This window comes from Rhinolophus sinicus, linkage group LG02 (genome assembly GCF_036562045.2).
Source record: "Rhinolophus sinicus isolate RSC01 linkage group LG02, ASM3656204v1, whole genome shotgun sequence".
Lineage (NCBI taxonomy): Eukaryota > Metazoa > Chordata > Mammalia > Chiroptera > Rhinolophidae > Rhinolophus > Rhinolophus sinicus.
In genome coordinates, this window is record NC_133752.1 from 172475123 (window position 1) to 172497148 (window position 22026).

The following is a 22026-nucleotide window of genomic DNA, read 5'->3' on the forward strand; positions in this document are numbered from 1 at the left end:
GAGGTACTAGCAGTCGTAGCTTGATCCAATATAGAATCCCTTTTTCCCCTTCCCCTCAGGTGTATACCTTCCCACGTCTCTGCGCCCAGGGGTGTATGAAAGTGAGGATCTGATCAGATGCATGTGAAGAGATGGGAATGTTAATTTGAGACAAATATCAACATCTTTCTTCTGAAAAATGCTGCTACTACATCTAGTTCCACCACTGGCTTGTACTTAACCTTGTTTGTTAATAACAATCACAGTTCTTCGTATACTCTACTCTCTTGGCTTAAGTTAAATGGAAAGATTTTGATGGCATAGGCAGCTTTGGAGATAGTATTTCCTACATAGTAAAAAATGTTTTGTTTCTTTCTCAGTGATATGGTTTAGTTTTATGATAGCTTTCTTTTAATCCTATAAAATGTCCAGCTCTACATTAGTGGTGAACACACTTGACTTTGTAAACTTGTCTAAATAAATTTGGTCTGAAAGTAACAATCCTACTGCCTAATTAATACTTAGTTGCACGTTTACACTATTTTTTCTCTGTCCATTTTATTTTTTTTTTCAACTTTCCCTATTCCCCTACCTTTTTCTTCCCTTGCGTTTATTTAAAAAAACATTTATTCAGTCACAGAACTTGATTGTTGCTAAAGTTGACAGCTTGCTCTTTTATAGAAAAGAACCACTTAATGAAAATACAAGTCAATCCACCTGAGAGTTGTTTTGATATGCATAATGGAGCAGGCCATTTAATTTAAGATGAAATGAAATAGCCTTGTTAAGATTTTGGCAGTCCCGATACCTTACAGAGGAAGACAGACACACTCTGGAAGTTCTCTTGGTATTCTCCAGATCCTCTGCTTCCCGACTTTAATTCTATAATTCAGTCAGGTATCCTAGTGAGAAGGGATCTGCCTACGTATTCTTCCCCTCTTGTTGCTCTGTCTGTCGCTTATAAGCTTTCTTCTTGCTATAAAAATGTCTCTGAAACCCAGAACAGGAAGACCCTTGTAGGCATTCGCAAAGTGAATACTTTTAGTGTGTGTCTCAGGCGTGGCTTACATTTGGTGATTGAAGCACATCTGACAGAGACTCAGTCAGGGAGAGAAAGGGGGCAAAATTCAAGGAGAAAACAAAATTATCTTTTGAAAGACTGAAGAAAACGAATGCTGGCTTCTGTGGGAGCTGTTTAGTCATCCAGAATGGCTCTTAAACTAGTCCAATCTGCTTGAATTTCTGTTCATGGGCTTTTGAAAACCCAGAATGTTCTCCTTTGTGTTCAAAGGTTTAAAAAAGAATGGGTCTGGCATTTAACAGGCAAGAGAGATCATGATTCTCTACCAGTAAGCTTCCATTGTGTGCTTCCTTCCTGGTATTTCTGATTAATGGTGAGGCTGGAGAACATCGGGCATTTTTTTCTATCTTACAAAGCATTGCTCACAAAACTCAGGCGCGATTCAAACACCAGTCTTCGTCACCTGAAACATGGTAGTGTGGAATCAGAATTTATAGTCACCTCTTTAAAGAGGGGGGTGGTCTTTTGGAGTTAAATGAGGAGGGAAAAGTCTTCCCTTATTTTGGGAGATGAAAGAGATTTTTGTCTCCCATATTCTGCTTCTACTCTGTGCTCAATGTGGATGAAATACTCAAGACTTCCCTTAGGGCAGGCCGGGTAACCCTGTCCTCTCATCCCATCATTTCCACACTTGCCTTCTAAATCTGGTGGTAGTGGACAAAGTTTTCAGCAAAAACTTAGCAGTTCTAGCCTTTTATCAGACACAGATCCTCCTTAAGAACTGAAGTTAGAAAGAGAACAAAAGGAGTTTTACTCATATACTAGGAGGAGAGATGAGAAGGAAAATCAGATTTATTTCATCTAAAACTACATTAATGTCCCAGCAGGATCTTAACCCCTGTGATGTTATAAAGTATGAAGACTTGAATAGTGTGAAAGACTTCACAGTATTAGAAAAACATAATCTCGATTGGGTAGCCAAAAAGATAAACTAGATTTGAGGATTATCTGCTTACAACATCAATGACCACATTGTTTAATTCAACAGATATCTACTGAGAGCCCATTAGGAACCAGATGCCATTCTAGGTGCGGAGTTACAGTAATGAACAAACAAATAGCGGTTCCTGCCCTCGTGGTGTTTTATACTCTAGTTGGGAGGAGGCAGTAAGTTCACAACAAATATATCAAATAAATACTCATGTAGTCTGTCAGACAGTGATAAATACTATGGCAACAAGAAAAAGTGGAGCAGGTTAAGGGAGATCAGGCGGGTGTTAGCAATCCTGACCATGGCAGGTCAGGATTGGGTTTTGTTAAGAAGGTGAGGTTTTAGCAAAAACTTGAAACAGGTACATGTGTTAGCCCTGCGGATACCTGGATACCTGGAGGAAGGGTGTTTCAGGCAGAGGAAATTGCTAGGAGAAAGGTCTGGAGCAGGAGTGTGTGAGTATGTTCGAGAGAGGTCAGAGTGCATGGAGCAGACTGAGAGGGAGAGTGGGAAGATGTGGGATTTATGGGGCAATGGGACTCCAAATCAAGGACATTGGCTTTTTCTTTTTAGTGAATCAGAAAGCTATGGAGGCTTTGGGGCAGAGAATAACATCTGATGGTTTAAGTTTTAAAAGGCTCATCCTGCTTCATTGCAGAGCCAACTGTAGGCGGCTGGGCCAGAAGCAGGGAGAGTTAGTAGGCTCTTGCATTGACTGAGTGAAGGAGATGGTAGTTCAAACAGAGTTGGTGAAAAAATGTTGTGTTCTAGATAGACTTTGAAGGTCAGCAGTCAAGGTTGTTGATTGGACATGAGGTTCCAGAGAAAGAGAGGAGGGGAACTGGGGGTAAAGAGTTGCTTTTAATGGAAATGGGAAAGATTAAGTTCATTTTTGGAAATGTTTAAGATGTTTCTAAGATATCTGAATAGACATGTCAAAGTTTGACATAGAAGTCTGAAGTTTTGGAGAAAGAAGCGTAAGAGTGATTGATATATAAATAGGATTTAAGTCAGGAGACTGGATGAAATCTCTGAGGTGAGTATTGATAGAAGTGATGTGAGGACCAAGGACTGATCCTAGGGCACTCCAACCTAAAAGGCCAGAAGAAAGAGGAGGAACCAGCAAAGGAGATAGAGGAACAGCACCTAGTAAGCTAGGAGGAAAGTCAGGAGCATGTAAAGGCCTGGAAACCAAGGGAAGAAAAAGAAAGCATATGAGGCCTGACAATTTAGTTCGTGAACTTGTTGCAGTTATGTTGCTAACCTTTTTTTGATATCAGAGGGATTACTCATTATGAATTTGTATCAATGGGACAGTTAACCAAGTTTACTATTTGGAAGTGCTGAAAAGGCTGCATGAAAAAGTTAGACGACCTGAACTTTTCGTCAACAATTCATGGCTCTTGTATCATGACAATGCAGCAGCTCACACGGCACTGTCTGTGAGGGAGTTTTTAGCCAGTAAACAAATAACTGTATTGAAACACCCTTCCTACTCACCTGATCTGGCCCCCAATGACTTCTTTCTTTACCCAAAGATAAAGGAAATATTGAAAGGAAGACATTTTGATAACATTCAAGACATCAAGAGTAATACGACAACAGCTCTGATGGCCATTCCAGAAAGAGTTCCAAAATTGCTTTGAAGGGTGGACTAGGCACTGGTGTCAGTGCATAGCTTCCCAAGGGGTATACTTTGAAAGTGACTGTAGTGATATTCAACAACGAGGTATGTAGTACTTTTTCTAGGATGAGTTCGTGAATTTAATTGTCCGACCTCATATCTAGGAGCAAGTGATGAACTATGTCAAAAGCTGCTTATAGTAAGGATGATTGTGAATGGATATTGGAGTTGGCAATGTCACCACTACCTTTTACAAGAGGAGTTTTAGTGGGGTTGAAAGTCTGATTGGACTTAGTGTAAGAGAGAATGGGACCAGACAAATTGGAAGAAGTGAGTACAGATGATGCTTTTAAGGAATTTGCTGCAAAGAAGAGTGAAGGAGCGGCCAGTAGTTTTTTCTCCCTCTCTGACTGACTCCAAGGGGGATCTCCTCACAATTGATACAAGTTCATTTAATAGATAACTATTCAGACATACCTCATTTTTATGAAGTATGTACATATGTAACCGTCAGCATAGAAATTTGGAACCAGATGAGACCATCAAGGTCATTCCAGTTAATCTCACAATCAATAAAGGAATCTTCTTTATAATATTACTACAACAAACACATTTTTTTTTCATATGCCATTTATGGATCCAGAGATGAATAAGGTACAATTCCTGCTGTTGAGAAACATACATTGTTAGTGGGAGGAGGCAGGGATATATGCTTCCTGTGTGATAAATGTTATGATAGAGGCACATACAAAATATTGTGAAAGCACAGGAGGAAGAGAACTAACTTGACCTGGGGAAGGTGGAAAAGACAGTATGCATAAAAAGCTGACATTTGAACTAAATCTTAAAGACAAGCATGATGTTTTCTAGACAGTGCTGAGAAGAATCCCTTTCTCAGATGCTAATCTAGCTCCTATTTGAATGCTTATAGTGACAGAGAGCTCACTACATGATGAGGCCTATTCTATTTAGCTATCGTTGTTGCAAATCAATTCCTCATATTGAGCAAGTAATGCATTTTGATGTTTCTATTCATTAGTTCCACTTTCCTCCTCTGGAGCTAATGGGCAAAGACTTATCTTTCTACCATATATGTCATTTTCATATTTGAAAATAGATGTCATGTTTTCTTGTAAGCCATCTCTTTTCCATGTTGAGAAAAAGGGAAATGAATAGTCTCAGGTTGGGTTCCCTGGGGCGCAGAGTGAGACCGAGGTTAGTGTACAGGGGGTCATTAGGGCGTACTCTTGAGATCACCGCTGTGAAAGGGAAGGGAAGATTGAGCACGAGTGCGCAGAGGAAGAAGTAGAGGTGTGATGTAGTTTTGATGGAAGCTCCAGCCAACCCTGTTGGAAGTTTTGAAGACAGACTGATCCTTCAGTTGTCCAGAATTAGAGCAGGAGGAACAGATCTTTCTATTCCATGACAACCATTCAGGGCAGTTTACCCCACCAATGGGGCACGACTTTGGGCAAAGTGGTTCTCTTCAGCTGATGCAATTCCCAGAGTGGGCTGATGTCTGAAACCTATTGCCAGGGGACTTCTCAGCTCCTAGAGTAGTTAATCCTTTATTTCTGAAGTGGATCTGTAGGGGATCTGAGTGATGCAGAAGAAGAGTCTCAGGTACTGCTAATTCTTTTGGCAGTTATTTTCTGAGACAGACAATAGAATGAAAAAAATACCTGGTTCTGTTTCTTCTTAACAAACAAAACAGACATCATGAACATCAAAGTGATGGGTTGAACATAATGGTGCTACACTGATGAGATCTAATGTACAATTGTAACTTCCCCGTACTAACCGCTCTGTTCAGTGATGGTGGCCCTTTATACAGGAATGCTTTAAAGATGCCCTCAAGGCAAGTTGAAGAAGTACATTCATGCAATAGATGTGACTGGAAATCTTTACTAGGAGGAGGAGACTGCTACAAGGACTCCTGCTCATCACCGTTTCATAATGACATTAGGAGATAAAACTATAAGTGGGCAAGCATAGTGAGCCACATACTATGAATTATATCCCTGTCCTTCATCCTAGAAGATGACACTTCTTGTGGTGATCACAATGCATGCTGGGTACCTGCAAAGATGGATGTGTGGCCACCAGTCCTTTCCACTCCATGCACACATGAAGATTGCTGTTTGATTTGTGGCTGGGGCCATAATTTGCTAAGCCTGTCACTACTTGCAACTTATAGTTAGCCCAGAGCTGTGTTGAAAAGGAGCTGTCCCATTCCCTAGTGCTGTACAGCAGACTGATGTCAACTAAATTCATAACACTGGACCACTAATTACACCAGGAAACATTTGCCCAAACTATAACTCTGTCTCTTGATTTCTGTTTGGCTTCATTAACTTCCTCTTAATGCCACAGATAAAATGGTCATATAAGGCATTCTTATTTAATGAAGGATTGCAAGATAAAATGGTTGAACTGGGCATTGATGGGAGCAGAGGAATCAGAAAAAGGATGACTATAGAGGGTGATAAAATTAGAAAGTAAGATGGGGATGTGGAAGGGGTGAGAGATGGAGCCATATTAATTATACTCTTAGCTTCACCATTCATTGGCTTTCTTTTTCTTTCTAATTTTTTAATTACAGTGACATTCAACATTATTTTATATTAGTTTCAGGTGTATAGCATAGTGATTAGACATTTATATAATTTATGAAGTAATCCCCCCAATAAGTCTATTATCCATTTGACATCATATGTAATTATTACATTGTTATTGACTATATCCCATAGGCCGTACTTTACATCCCCATGACTGTTTTCTAACCAATTTGTATTTCTTAAACCCTTTACCTTTTTCACCCAGCTGCCCAACCCTGCCTTCCATCTGGCAACCATCAATTTGTCCTTTGTATATATGAGTCTGTCTTTGTTTTGTGTGTTTATTTATTTTGTTCTTTAGATTCCACATGTATGTGAAATCATATAGCATTTGTCTTTCTCTGACTTATTTCACTTAGCATTATATCCCCTAGGTCCAACCATGTTGTTGCAAATGGTAAGATTTCATTCGTTTTTATGGCAGAATAATACTCCATTGTATCTATGTACCACAGTTTCTTTATCTAATCACCTATTGATGAGCACTTAGGTTGTTTCCATATCTTGGCTATTGTAACTAGCACTTCAGTGAACATAGGAGTGCATATATCCTTTCCAATTAGTGTTTTGGATTTTTTCAGATAAATACTCAGAATTGGAATTGCTGGGTCATAAGGTAGCTCTCTTTTTAATTTTTTGAGGAACCTCCATACTGTTTTCTATAGTGGCTACACCAATCTGCAATCCCACCAACAGTGCACCAGGGTTCCCTTTTTTCCACATCCTCACCAGCACTTGTTTGTTGATTTATTGATGATGGCCATTCTGACAGGTGTGAGGGGATATCTCATTGTAGTTTTAGTTGCCATTTCTCTGATGATTAGTAACATTGAGCATGTTTTCATATGTCTATTGGCCATCTGCATGTTCTCTTTGGAAAAATGTCCATTTAGGTCCTTTGCCCATTTTTTAATTAGATTGTTTTTTGTTTTGTTTTTTTATCTATGACCCAGCCATTCCAAACTTATTTCACATTTATAAACTTTCCATGTTCTCTAGAAACTATGCCTTTATCCATGATGTTCTTTACCTTGGTATGTTCTTATCCACAATACTGAATGCCTATTAGTAACTCACGCTCTACCTTCATAGTCCAGGTCTAAAATTAAAAGACTTTGTCTTTCTAACATACTTTGTATACTTAGTACTTTATGTATTCTCTATGCTATGCAATACATACTTTGGATAATTTAACAAAGGATGGAAAGGAGGGTGAGGGAAACAAGGGGCAAGAATCTGCCAGTTTCATTTAAAATTACATATATCTGCCAGTTTCATTTAAAATTAAGATTTTTCTGGCTGGTTAATTATACACTATCAATTTATTTCATTCTAGTCCCTTTTCACAAAGTCTAAGTCTGACTCAAAGAGAAAGCTATAAGAAAAACTGTGTTTCTAAGTTCTATTTTAAAATTTTATAGTTTTCATATTGAAACCTACTTTAGTTGAATCCTGCTTCTTCCATGTTGAACGTCAGCCTTTATTTTTTCATTTTTTTATTCATTTTTATTTAATTTTTTTAAATTAAAGCTTATTGGGGTGACAGTTTGTTTTTTTCAATATTAAGTTGTATGAGTTCTTTATAAATTTTGGATATTAACCCCATATCAGATGTATAATTGGCAAATATCTTATCCCATTCAGCAGGCTGTTTTTTTGTTTTGTTGATGGTTTTCTTTGCTTAGTCTGATGTAACTCCATTTGTTTATTTTGTTTTTGTTTCCCTTGCCTGCGGAGATACATCAGAAAAAATATTACTAAGAGCAGTGTCAGGGAGTTTACTGCCTGTATTTCCTTCATTTCCATTTGCATGAAATAATCTTTTTCCATCCCTTTACTTTCAGTCTATGTCTGTCTAAATCTGAAGTGGGTCTTTTATAGACAGCATATGTGTGGGTCTTGTTTTCTTATCTACTCAACTACTCTATGTCTTTATTTATTTATTTATTTATTTATTTATTTATTTATTTATTTATTTGTTATTTTAAAAAAATTTTTATTTAAGGAGGGCACAGCTCACAGTGGCCCATGAGGGGATCGAACAGGCAACCTTGATGTTATCAACACCATGCTCTAACCAACTGAGCTAACCAGGCATCCCTACCCTACGTCTTTTGATTGGAGCATTTAATCCATCTACATTTAAAATGATCATTGATAGTTACAAAGTTATTGCCATTTTATTTTATGTTATTGCCATTTTATTATTCATATTTATGTTCTCCTCACCCCCACCTCCCCTTTCTTCTTAAAGATTTCCCTTCAACATTTCCTGTAATTCTGGTTCGTTGATGAACTCCTTTAGCTTTTTCTTGTCTGGGAAACTATCTCTCTTTCAGTTCTAAATGATAGCCTTCCTGGGTAGTCTTGGTTTCAGCTTCTTTCTTTCCATTATTTTGAATATTTCGTGCTAATCCCTTCTGGCCTGCAAATATTCTGATTAGCACGAAATATTAAGAAATCAGCTGACAATCTTATGGGTGACTAACTTAACTGCCTTTGCTGCTTTTAAGATTTTCTTTGTCTTTGACCTTTGGCATTTTAATTATGAAATGTCTTGGTATGGGCCTGTTTGGATTCATCTTTCTTGGGGACTTGCTGTGCTTCCTGGACTTGTATGCCAATTTCCATTGCCAGGTTAGGGTAGTTTTCAGTCATTATTTCTTCAAATAGATTCTTAATCCCTTGCTTTCTTGCTTCTCTTTCTGGTACCCCAATGACGTGAATGTTGTTACCCTAGTTGTCCCAGAGGTCTCTTGAACTATCCTCATTTTCTGAAAATTCTTTTTTCTTTTTGCTGTTCCAATTAGGTGTTTTTTGCTACCTTGTCTTCCAAATCACTGATTTGATACTTTGGTTCATCTGATCTGCTATTGATTCCTTCTAGTTCATTCTTCATTTCAGTTATTGTAGTCTTCATTTCTGACTGGTTCTTTTTAATAGTTTATATGTCCTGTTTTTATGCTTGCCATCTCTTTGTCAAAGTTCTCACTAAGTTCTTTGAGCATTCTTATGAACATTGTTTTGAACTCTGTCTCTGGTAGGTTGTTTGCCTCCATTTTGTTAAGTACTTTTTCTGGAGTTTTCTCCTGTCCTTTCATTTGGCACATATTTCTTTGTTTCCTCATTTTGGCTGCCTCTCTGTGTTTGTTTCAATGAATTAAGCAGATCTGCTACATCTCCCAGTCTTGGCAGGGTGACCTTATGTAATAGGTGTCCTGTGAGGCCCAGTGGCACAGTCTCCCTGATCATCTGAGCTGGGTACTCCAGGAGAATCTCGAGTGTGGGTTGTGTGTGCCCTCCTGTTGTAGTTGAGCCTTGATTGCTGTTGGCATATCAATGGGTAAGATTGACCCTCAGATTGATGGGCTGTGTGGATTGGCTAAGTCCACAGTGTATGAGCTACTGTGTGAGGGCTGACCACATGAAGCAGAATTTTCCTCAGCAGACTCTGGTGCCTTCCAAGACCATGTTTTGGTATACTGTTTGTGTGCTAATTGGTTGGTTCTCTGTTATGGTCTGAAGTTGGCCACCAGGTGTGTTAGTTCTAGAGCCTTTTGGGAAGGGCTCTGGTGAAGGCCAGTGCGAGCTGCTGCCTGTGATTGGCCTAGGGCTATCTGGTAGGAGTTACAAAGTGATCCATGGTTGGTCGCTACCTGTGTTGGACCTTGAGGCATGTGGGAGAGGCCATGCTGTGAACCGAGGCTGACTACCACCAGTGTTGGGCCAGGGACAGCTCAGCAAGAAGCGCAGGGCACCCCAAGCCTTGCTACCACCTGTCAGCTGCCTGTAAGGCTTAGCTGTTGAAAGAGCCTCTGGCAGTGTGGGAGTTGGATGAGGCAGGGTCTCATGGAGTCACTAGGGTGGGGAGAGTAGTGTTCACCAGGTTAATGCAGATTCAGATTTGGTGCCAGTGCTGAGCCTGCAGCCACTCAGCAAAAAGCTCAAGGCATACCAAGGCTAGCTGCTGCCCACCTGGGGCCTGTGGACCTTTTAGAGTTTTTAAAGAAAGACTGCAGTGCAGGCCAAGGCTGGCTGCCTGCTGCCAAAAGAGCCTCTGACGGTGTGTGAGTAGGGTGGGGCAGGGTCTCAGGGAGTCATCAAGTTGGAGGGAGCAGAGTTCACCAGGCTAATGCAGGTCCAGGTTTGGCTGTGTCACGGGAGGGCTCAACACAGGAAAGATGGTGCCTGCCAGCTGGCCATGTGTGAGTGGAGGGCTTAATACAGGAACAGTGATGGCTGTCTCTCCAGCCCTCACCCTGCAGCACACAAGTCAGTTTCTCTCAGTATGTCTCTGGTACCTCCCAAGCTGCTATACCTCTGCCACAGCCCAGGGTAAGTGCCTGTGAGTGAGTGAGTCTGTGCGCAGGCCCTTTAAGAGGACATCTGCGTTTCCAGCAGACTTCCCTCTCACCCTGACAGTTGGAATCCCCATTGATTTTCACAGCCAGATGTTGGGGGTGCTCCTTATCCTGGGCTGGGGAGTCCTGTTTGGACCCCTCGCTCCTCAGTGGGGACCCCTGCAGCTATATCCCTCATGATTCTAAACTGCCACACATGGGTGTAGTAGGGCCAGCCCCTCACCCCTCCTACCAGTTTTTTACGTGACTTCTCTATGTCCTTAATTATAGGTCTTCTGATCAACTAGTTTTCAGGTGGTTCTCTAGGTTGATTGTTCTATAATTTAGTTGTAATTTTGATGTGGTCATGGGAAGAGACGAGCACAGCATTTACCTATTCACCCATTCTTGATCAGAACCCCCACATTGGCTTTCTTCACATAGTAGCTGGCAGTTTCTTTAGGCACTCATTTATAATTGTGAGAGTGTTTTAAGAGAAGACTAAAAGAGGAGAAGGTCAGGTTGGTATATAACAGATTGTTGTTTTTTTTCCAATTCAATCTCATTAGCATGGGCTCATTTATTATGGACCTCCATGGTTTACTCCCTGTGTATTTGAATCAGTTGTGGTTTTATTGTAGATGGAACTATGTGGGTATTCAGGAACCTCCTTGTGATAAGATATGTTCGTTTATCATAGAATAGGTAGACTTTGTTTATCATTGGATCCCTTTCATCCTAAGCCTGCACATTTTAAGATATATTTGGAAACTTTTATGACTTTGTTATATCCACTGGGCTTATGAAAACTCAAGTGATAATATTTCTCATTTGAGCATCCCCAAGATTCCTTTCAGCTGGAGGTATAACAAGAAAAACAAATGGCTCTTTATTGAAAGTGATAGCCATTCTGGAGAGTTGTTCTGTTACTGGCCTTCCTCTCCTGTTGTTGTGGTTCTCTGTAGGCCACTGACAAGTCTTAGAATAATTAAACTTGTTGTTCTGGCTTCCCACTGTATCCTATAACCTAAGGACAGGGTTGGCTTCACCAGAAGAGTAATACTTGTAGTGCAGTAGGAGAAAGCCAGGAGCAGGGGCTGGCTGCAGTTTGGAATGGACACACACAAAATTATTATTGTATTCCAAATTATTTCCACTCCACTCCCCTTCCCACCCATTCTGGGTGCCCCACCCTCTCCACATTTCTGAATTCCTTTTTTTTTTTTTTTTTTGAGGCTCCTCTTTGACCGTATGTTTAAGCCAGGGGAGGGAGTCATGATAATGATAAGCATCATTTTACCCTTAGCAGATAGAATCACCCTCAAATGACTAAGCATCTACTGTTTCATTCTGGATGGCCTGTGGGAAATGTGAAAAGTTCAGGCCATGCAAAACAACAATAACTCTGGCAGAGCCCAGGGGCTGGCAGTTTTCATTGCAGAATCAATGTCTTTGGACACCAGTTGGCTATTTCCCAACCTGCATTTTTTTCAGTAGTGAGTATCCCAAAATACTCAGTTATTTCTCCATTGTACAACAATACTCATATGCTCCTGAACTAAGAAATTACTATATAATTTTGTTTAAAACCTGGTCTCTTGTAACTTTACTTTGAAGCTCTAGTCTGGGAAATTTATAAGAAGAACAGCCTCTTTGAAAAAGATACGGTCTCGTTTGCCTGGATTATTGTAAATGGAGATGAACTGTCAGGTAGAAGGTAGGAGGCACTGACCAAGAAGCGAGATGCCACTACCCAGGAGGAAGTCAGGGAGCAATGGACTGAGAGAGAAGGACAAGGCTGAGAGGGTTTTCGTTTGGTAGTTTCAGGTTCTTCTAGCTGTAAGGTAGAGATAAAATGCAGGGCTTGACATCTCGGAGTAGCAAGAGAAATACGACTTAAAATGGGAGAAATTTAAAATGGCTTCTCCCTCAAAAAGAGGGAAGAAACAGAAGAAGCTCAGAATTGACAGAGGGTTCTGTGTGTGATACGCAGGCCAGATTGAGACCTGTGTATTATCGTGGTAAGAGAAAGAATAATTTTCTGCATGTTTCTCTAAAATAAAGCTTAATCACATATGAACTAGGATACAAGTCATTCTAACGTGTGGTTCAGATATACTATTTGAGCCTTACTCTAACTTACGTATCTCATTATCACTGTAGAAGATAGAGAGAAATCTAAGTGTGCTGTTAATTCAACAGCTATACCTTTATAGAAAATATACTGACCAAATCTTATATTATGTATATGTGCTTCTTCCTGATATCCGTACTGAATACTACCCACCTGCTGGGCCAGTGTGCGTATACCACCTACACAGGTAGATTGATGGCATTTTGGATTATTCACTCTGACTGAATGATACATATCCACAACCGAAAGTACAAAAGGTTTGAAAAATGGTAAATGTGTGGGGAGGCACATGCACGTGCATATGTGTTTGTACCATTCATTTGACAATAAAACCTGACCTGAACTGGCATTAGGCCATTTGGAGTCTTTACCCCACTTTACGTAACTCTGCATATGTTTTACCATAGAAATATTAACATATTTCATTTTAGGAAGTGCCCTGGGCTTTGGCAATAGCCACAAAGATTTCAGACAAGGAGAGTATAGACCTATGTTGAATTTCTCTAGAGTAGATTTAGGAAGAAATGTATTACAAATGTTTGCAATTCAAGCATATCCATTTTTAAAGGCATTATATGAAAAATTAAATAATGGACACAAATTTGTATTCAGTTAATTCAAATTTTCCCTTACCATCTTTGGTTTGATTTTTTTTCTTTCTCTCTCTCTCTCTCTTTCTTTTTTTTCTTTTACATTTTAATTATTCTAGGATGAATCCTCCATGTTCTTCCAGTTTGGCCCATCTATTGAGCAGCAAGCTTCCGTAATGCTCAACATCATGGAAGAGTATGACTGGTACATCTTTTCTATTGTCACCACCTACTTCCCTGGCTACCAGGACTTTGTAAACAAGATTCGCAGCACCATTGAGAATAGCTTTGTGGGCTGGGAGTTAGAGGAAGTCCTCCTGCTGGACATGTCTCTGGATGATGGAGATTCTAAGATCCAGAACCAGCTCAAGAAACTTCAAAGCCCCATCATTCTTCTTTATTGTACCAAGGAAGAGGCCACCTACATCTTCGAAGTGGCTAATTCAGTAGGGCTGACTGGCTATGGCTACACGTGGATTGTGCCTAGTCTGGTGGCAGGGGATACAGACACAGTGCCCTCGGAGTTCCCAACTGGGCTCATCTCTGTCTCCTATGATGAATGGGACTATGGCCTCCCTGCCAGAGTGAGAGATGGGATTGCCATAATCACCACCGCTGCTTCTGACATGCTATCCGAACACAGCTTCATCCCGGAGCCCAAGAGCAGTTGTTACAACACCCATGAGAAGAGAATCTACCAGTCCAATATGCTAAACAGGTAAGTATGGAACAGAGGGCACACTGATGATGGAGGTCAGAGGACAGCTTCCGAGATGGGTTGGAGGCTCAGAAACTGTGGGAAGAGCAGTTCAGATGTCGCAGGTTGAAAGCTTGCCATAGGGATGGCAATTGTTTGTGATGTGGGGAGTGTTTCGGATCCAAAGCTTGATGTGACTGTGTTCTTGTTTTATAAAGTACATAACATTTCCCACTTACTGATCACTCACTATGTATTAGGTCTTAATCTAAGTTTATTGCTTTTTTTTTTTTTTACCTCATTCAACCCTCAAAGCAACAGGTCTAGAGAGCAGGTTTTAAAAATTATTTCCATTTTACAATGCAAGAGAATAAGGCTTGTAGGTATAAATTGTCCAAAGTCACACTGCAAGGGAGAGGTTCAGTTTGGAGTTGAGCCCTCTCTGCTTCCTACACACTTGATCACTATGTAAGGCACAGCGCATGTAGCAGTGAGGGAGCACCAGCCCACCTACCTCTGGAGTGCTGCTGTACTGAGAGGGAATGGAGAATAAATAAGTTCATGGGTCTTTAGGCACATGAAGATGATTCTGCCCTTGGTTTTTATCTCCTCTGCTTCTCCTCTCTCTGTCTTTAATAGTGAGAGTGCTGCTGTAGAGACAGCTTTTAGGGTTGCTCTTGGTCTGGTTTATTCAATAAGAGTATGTGGGTGGCGTTCTGCTCCCCTGACCTCACCTTATAACCCAGCCATGACTGCAGTGTATCCTTTTAGGGGTAATTATGCGACTGTGTGGGGCAGAAGATTCTATAGGATGCTTTTGTGATTTGGTTATTTGTATAAAACTGCTACATGTACGCATTGCAAAAATTCAAACAGTATAGAAGAGCACAAAGAAGAAAGTAAAAATGACCTTAAATCCAACTAACGAGAGATAATCGTTGTTGGAAGAATTAGTGACCATCTTTCTATATATCTCCCTATGGATGTATACCGATGAGGTTTTAAATCTGAAATTTTATTTTATTTTTTGCCAGTCGCTCACGATGGCTGCCAGTCACTCATGGTAGCCCAGCTCCAGGGAGAGCTGTCGTTCACAATCTTAGCTGTAGAGGGCACAGCTCACTGGCCCATGTGGGAATTGAACCGGTGACCTCGGTGTTAGAAGCACAGTGCTCCAACCACCTGAGCCACCATTATTACATAAATGGAAATATATACGTTCTGTTCAATAACCTGACTGTCTTTTATTCAGCTATGTTTTTGGCTTCCATTTTAAACTTTTTATGAACTATATCAGACATGCAGAAAAGTATTCAGAAAAAAAGTAATACATACTCAGGTACCCATTATCTGGCCTAAGAAATGAAATATTAGAAAGTGTACTTTGTGGACATTGAAATGCATTTAGTGGAGGTTGAATGTGTACCTACTTATACTTGTTTAACTTCTGGAAGGGAGGGAGTTGGACGATAGCCACTCAGCTAAGCTCCTAATTCAAAGGTGAAACTAAAATTAGTGTTGATGTAGTGATACCTGTGATCCAATCCTAACATTCTCCCACCTTGAGGTCTGTTCTTTCTGCCATCCCTAGTTATCAGCTGCTTGTTTGGTACAGACTGTCTTGGCTTTCTTCCTACCTCTGGCAATTCTGCCTTAGGCTCTTTGACACGCTCTTCTTCCCTTACACATCCTTTAAATATTGGTGCTTCTCAAGGCTCTGTCCTAGACCCTCTTCTTTTCTTGTCCATCCCTGAAGATACAATTAATGTCTGTAACTTGCCCCCAATTGACATCTCTGGCTCAAACCTCTCCCTTAAGCCCCAGGTGTGTATCTCTAACTGTGACTAGATATGTTTCTTTAGAATATCCCGTAGCCAATACTGACCTGCTTTCTCCTCTCCCATTACCCTCCCACCTCTTCTAACCAAATCTGTATCACCTATACAGGGTACATCCTATTATCATGTTCCTAAAATAAAAATTTCCAGTGTCTTTGATGTATATGCCTGATACCTAATAGCCAATCATGCTTTTTTCTATGGATTTCCTCTGGAGTGCTTTCACTTATTTTCATCGCTGTACCATATCCCATTCCATCTCCTTACCTGTATTGCTGCAGGGCCTCTTGAATATCTTCTGGCATTAAGTAGATATTCAATCTACATGGCAGCCAGAGTGATCTAACATGAAAATATGATGTCACCACTCTCCTGATCAATAAAAACTTTCAGTGGTTCTTCACTGTTCCTGTGATAAAGTCCTTAATATGGTTTATAAAGACTTCCCTAGGCTGGGTCCTCCTACCTTTCCAAAATTGTCTCGTGCCACTCTCCCTTGAACACTACCTTCTTGCAGTACTGAACTTACGTACTTTAGTTCTTTGAGAATATCACATTGTCTCTCACTTCCAGCCCTTTTCTCTACAGTGAATGTACCCCCCAGGTACCTCTTCCCACCAATACACAAATGCAGATGTTCTCGTGCTTGCTTCAGATCCTTCATTCTTCAGGTTTCAGTGTTGACCCCACTTCCACTGGGAAGGCTCCCCTGAGCCTTGGACTAACATCACCCCATAATACGCCTTCACTCCATCTTTTGCTTCTCCAATAAAGCCACTCTTCAGACTAGACCTGGTCTCTCACCACTATGTTTTAAAACCACAATTGGTTTTAACCTTTGTTACCCTCTCTAATGGCCACTCAGGAAGGTAGCCCTCTAGGTTCTCTATACTCCTTCCTTAGAAGTTATTATAAAGATGGCCACCTACATCTTCTCAAATATAGAGTCTTATAAATAACAAGGATTACACTGTATAGATTATTCATAAATGCCCCGATGGCCAGTGTGGAGCAAAGAGAGAGAGTCCTCCTCAACTTGATTTCCCAAGGATATTGCTTAAAAAGTGTCTTCAGACTTATTAATGTACTTTTCTACTAGTACATTTCCTCTATGATCTTTCTTTTCTGCCACTGATGTTTCTAGGGTTCTGTATCTAACTGCCTGAGGGACATCTTCTCTTGACTGTCTCCCCATCCCCATCCTGTATCTTCTGCTCATTTCCATTGTCTTTTCCTTCCCCTCTTCCCAAATGCAGCTTTTCGAGGTTCTTGAATCTAATCTATCTTCTCTTGGGAATATTTTAATATGTTTTTCTATCAAGACCCAGAAAGGATTGGGGTTGCCTATTAGGGCCAACAAGGAGCTATACTCAGTCTGAGCTGTTATCACCAGGAACAGCTCTCCGAATCATCAGTGGAATTCAGTTAGGCACACACCCTCTGAATTCCTCCTTCTTATCCTGGTCTGAAAGCAGAATCTGCCCCCCTCAGAGCTCTGGTCTCACTATGGTCATGTTTTAAATAACAAACCAAGTAACCACACCATTTAGTCACAGCAGGAAATCTTTGCAAATAAAATTGTTGCAAATGATTGTTTTATGAGGATGACTTTTCTGTTGGCCTGCTGCTTATCCACTGCAACAGCTGTGAGAGGAAGGCCCCTTAGGTGGTATCTGGGAGTGACCCAGCCCCAGGAGGAAACAGTAATACAGTTAGGAAATGGCTTCCCCTTTCACCTTCTGAAAACCTAGCAGTATTAACAGGCCCTGTCTTCTCCAGAAGCATTATAAGGGGAAGTAAAGCTCTCATTTTCACCTAAACAGGTTGTGGCTTTCTTTTCATGTGAGGGAAGTTCATAAGTCTAGATTTAGGGAACAGGGACAGGGGTTATGGATATCTCTGAATCCCCAAAGACAGATTCATATTTTAAGTGATTCACTTGTTAGTTACTAAAAGAAGATTCATAAAAATGAACTGTTTTAGTTCACTATCAAATGAGCATTATTTATCATGTGTCAGTTCAAATTCCTTACGATTACTTCTTAGCTCCTTAAGCTTGGCCAGTTTTAGACTTGATGGCTATGTGTCTCAGATAGGCTCTAGGCTGCTGGACAAGCTTTTTACCCAGGTTGCAAGAAAAATACAGAAACCCAGTTAAATTTGAATTTCGGATAAACAATAGATTTTTTGGTTTGTTTGTTTGTTTGTTCTTTGCATAAGTCTGTACCAAATATTACATGGGACATGCTGATACTAAAAGATAATTTGCTGTTTTTCTGAAATTCAAATTTAACAGGACTCCTGTATTATTTTTTTGCTAAATATGACAATCCTACTTTGTACACTAGCAAATAAGTTAACTTTCTGTTCAAACTTTGTAGCATTTATTTATGCCTTGTTGGTACATGTAGTACCATGCCCTGTAACACAGCCTAAGACATGCTGAGAGAGTTTTATTCTAATTGGGAACTGTATTTGATTGAAAGAGCTGGAAAATTTCTTATGTCATGCATTCTCTAAGTGAAGAATCTTCTTAGTTTCTGAGAAAAGTTTGAAAATGTTTTGGTGCCAGGTGATCTAAAATTGTTGAGAAAGGGATTCTGCCAGTTACCTAAACCCTTCTTTATTTCCCTGAGCTAGAGAAGAATTGTTAGCTATTAGTAGGCACGTGTCTGTATTTTTCATTTATCACTTCCTGGGGGAGCAGTTAATGATTATTTTCCTTTTCAATATGCTCTCGAATACTTTGCTAGTTTGTTTCTGTCACTCAGATGATGGCACACTTGCCACTCACTTCTTCTCTTTCTGTCCTGATGATCCAATGTCCCTACTCTTCATATACGGCACCTTTTGGAACTTGTAGAAAAAGCAGACTCTCTTTGAGATGGCCAGATCGCAACATAGCAAACCTCTTATGAATCTTGCCTAATGCTTTTTGCCTAGTGTCCTTGGTTTTCCTACTCAACATTTATTTTGCACTGCCCCCAAGCCCCATCTTTCCTTCCCCATTAAATTTGCCATCTCAAAAGGTTGGAATCTTCCTCCTGGCCTAGCTTTTGAGAGATGGGGATAACTGCTATAAAGAAAGGTGCTTTGTTAGGTTCTTATTGGAAGGGCGGTGATGAACCCTATCTTTCTTTAACCTTGAGTCAGTCTCCCCATCCTTGGAACCATTGTATTGGGTGGATTGCTCCCATGGGATGCCCATTTACTTCCTTGGCCTGGAAAGTGCTGAGAGGTTAAGAAATAAATGAGGAATTGAGTCAATATTTTTTAGACACTATGGGCCAGAGCTGCTTGGTCATTACCCATCTTTAGTTGTTATTAAATGTTCATGGAGTGCCCAGTATGGACAAATTTATGGTAAGACACATATGTATTATAGGTTCACTTAATATAATTTACATGTGAAACAGTCAAGAGGCTCTGTGAATGTATCATTATAAGGGGACTGTCAGGCGTAGTGGCCCTTTATGTGATTAAAGAAGTCCACTGGGATCTAAGGAAAGTTATGTTTTCATATGAAATGTTTCATAAAGCTAGACACACTTGTGTATGTAAATATCGATATAAATTGGGAAAGATAACTGAAGAATCTAATAACTATCCTAAAAGATATATGCAATGCTTATTGTAATTCAGGCAAAGTAAGCTTTAATTGTTCATGGAAGAATGACCGAATGTGAGGTTTTTCAAACTCTTCTGTTTCTTTTTGTCTTTCACATTTTTCATGTCAGATATACAGATGGTCATTTCAGTCAGTGATCTTTGCTTCTTTCCCTTAAATTTAAATCGGTGAAGAACATTCTAGAATGTTTAACACTGAGACCCCCCTACATGATTCTTTCCTTAATTACTGTTTAATTCTGTGGCTCAGTTGTAAAATTCAAAACTTACCCATGACATATTTGATGTTTCTTTCCTCTTTCTTCTCTTCCATTTTTTTTCTCCTCTACTTCCTCCCCACTCTTTTATTTCTTCTTCCTTCTTTAAAAAATTATTTACAATTTGGAGGAGAGGGCAGGAGACTAAGAGGGAGAGTGAGTGGGGAAAGAATTCCATTTCACTGAGGACAATTGTTTTTTTTTTGGTGGGTGTGGAAAGAGATGTATATAGTGCTGGGAGAGCAGACACAGGTGGTACACTGCCTATAGGAAGGGACAGGATGGTCTTAAAGAGGAAAGAAGGAAGAGCAGACCAGAGCCACAACTCTCAGCGGAGAAAAAAGACAGGCCTCATTCCAAATAACTGATTCTGCCTCAGAAAGGAAATAGGTTGGTGGCAATGGTAGGGGTTAAGCAGAGGGTTATGAGATGTATGCTCAAAAGCAGCCCCATTGTCAGCCGGGCTGAGGAAGCTATTAACTCCAATGTTGACTGTCTTTCTGAGTACTTACTGCACACCAGCATTGTCAGTTATCTAATTTGATCCTTGCAAAAATCCTGATCCATGAAAACGTCGTTAGGATTACCTGACCTCCTGTTGCAAAGAGCAACTTGCCCTTCCCCCGTCCCAAGCACTCCCTGTCCCCATCGCCTGCTTTATTTTTCTCTGTAGCACTGATCTGACGTACTGCATATATTTCACTTTTAAATATTTTGTTGTCCTCTGGGTTGAATTCAGGCTCTCTGAGAGCAGGACTTATTTTTTTAACCTCCATATTCCCAGCACAGTGTCTGATAGATTGTAGGAACTTGATAAACATTTGTCAGCTGAAATCACGAATAAAGACAGGCGTCATTATCCCCGTTGTATATGTTTCTAAGAAACCCAAGGCCCTGGGACCCCAGCTTAGGTTGTGTGATGATGCCAGAATCTGGCCTGGATCTGCCTGGGGAGCTGGATTGGAGCCCCTCACTGAGCTGTACATTAACCAAGCCTTAAAAATAAATCTCGGCTTTCCTTAAAATCAGAGCATTAGAGTTGGAAGAATCCTTGCTGCTCATTTCATCCAACCCTTTCGATACATGCATTCTCACAGAATAGGTGGTAGAACGATGAATGGATTGTACAAATGTGAACACAAAATCTCAGAGTGGTCACTCATCGGTTAGAGGCTGGGCAGGTGCAGAACCCGGGAGTCCTGATGGTAGGAGCAGCTCTCGTCATAGAGCGCGCTGCCTCTTAGCTGCTTCACCATGTCCGCAGAAAGGCTGGAAGGCAGCGGGTTGTGCTGTTAACCTTTGCCCTGGTCTGGCAGTGTCCCCACAATTCTTACTCCCTTGGTTCTTTCCCAGACAAGGGTGCAAATTCACAGTTAATGGGAATTGAAGGTGGTGTTATTTAGAAATTGAGTGGGATTGTTTCTCCATCTGTTCTCTCTTCCCACCAGAGGATAAAGGCTGGCTGGGTGGTGGTAAGGATGGAGGCGAGTTGCCAGAAAGCTCGAGTGCTGTCATTTACGGTTACTGCCATGGGCTGGAAGGCTGAGTGAGGGCTGGACCACAGCCGGCTAAGGTCAGCTTAACTCACATGAGCTTCTTGAGAGCAGAGATGGTTTTATGGCTTTTGCATCTATATAAGACCTCATGTATTTAAAATAAATAATAGTTTGAGCCTTTCTCTTTGTTTCTTCCCCAATGGAACTATCAGGGTACCAGGGTGGTCATCTGGAAGAATTCTCCAGGCTGATAAAGATTTGGAAGAAGCAGGGTGTTCAGCCTGCCTGATTTTCAGAAGTGGTTGCTAAGGGATCTGAACCAGCACCTCAGATGCATGCAGAGAAGCTGGAAAGAGGGTGGTGGCAAGAGCTGGGTAGAAGAAGCTTTCCTTGAGTTTCAGGCTTTTATCAGTGGCGCATTCTCTTCCGGGAGGGCCTGGTGGGGTTAGCGCGCCCAGACTGGCACCAGTCCCCAAGCTGGGCTGGCTGGTCACACATGAAGGAACTGCTGCTGACAGATTAGAGTTTCCCTGCTGCTGAAATCTGTTCCCTCTTGTCCGGCTTCCAGCAGCAGCAGCCGGCCGGGGGCTGCCTACTGCCTCCCTCGCTGCTCAGGCTTTATCTTGTCCTCATTCATTACTGTTTCACACAGCCCCCACCTTTCTTTCTTTCTTCTTTCCCATCTCCTTCCCTCTAGGGTATTCTGTTCATTGATCTTTTGCTGCCCCTCTCTTCTTCTTGCCACCTTTTATTTAAAAGCTTTAAAGGCTTTCCTGTCTTTCGCTTTCTATGTTCATAAATGACCACATGTGGG

General features: G+C 40.8%; 1 protein-coding gene across 1 annotated transcript in view; it reads left to right on the forward strand.

The window, feature by feature from the left end:
* Positions 1–22026, forward strand: part of GRIN2B (glutamate ionotropic receptor NMDA type subunit 2B) — a 420579-nt gene that overhangs the window by 211843 nt on the left and 186710 nt on the right. The window contains exon 5 of the mRNA XM_074325986.1: positions 13417–14015. Coding sequence (XP_074182087.1) covers positions 13417–14015 — 599 coding nt within the window. The remainder of the gene's footprint in view (positions 1–13416; positions 14016–22026) is intronic.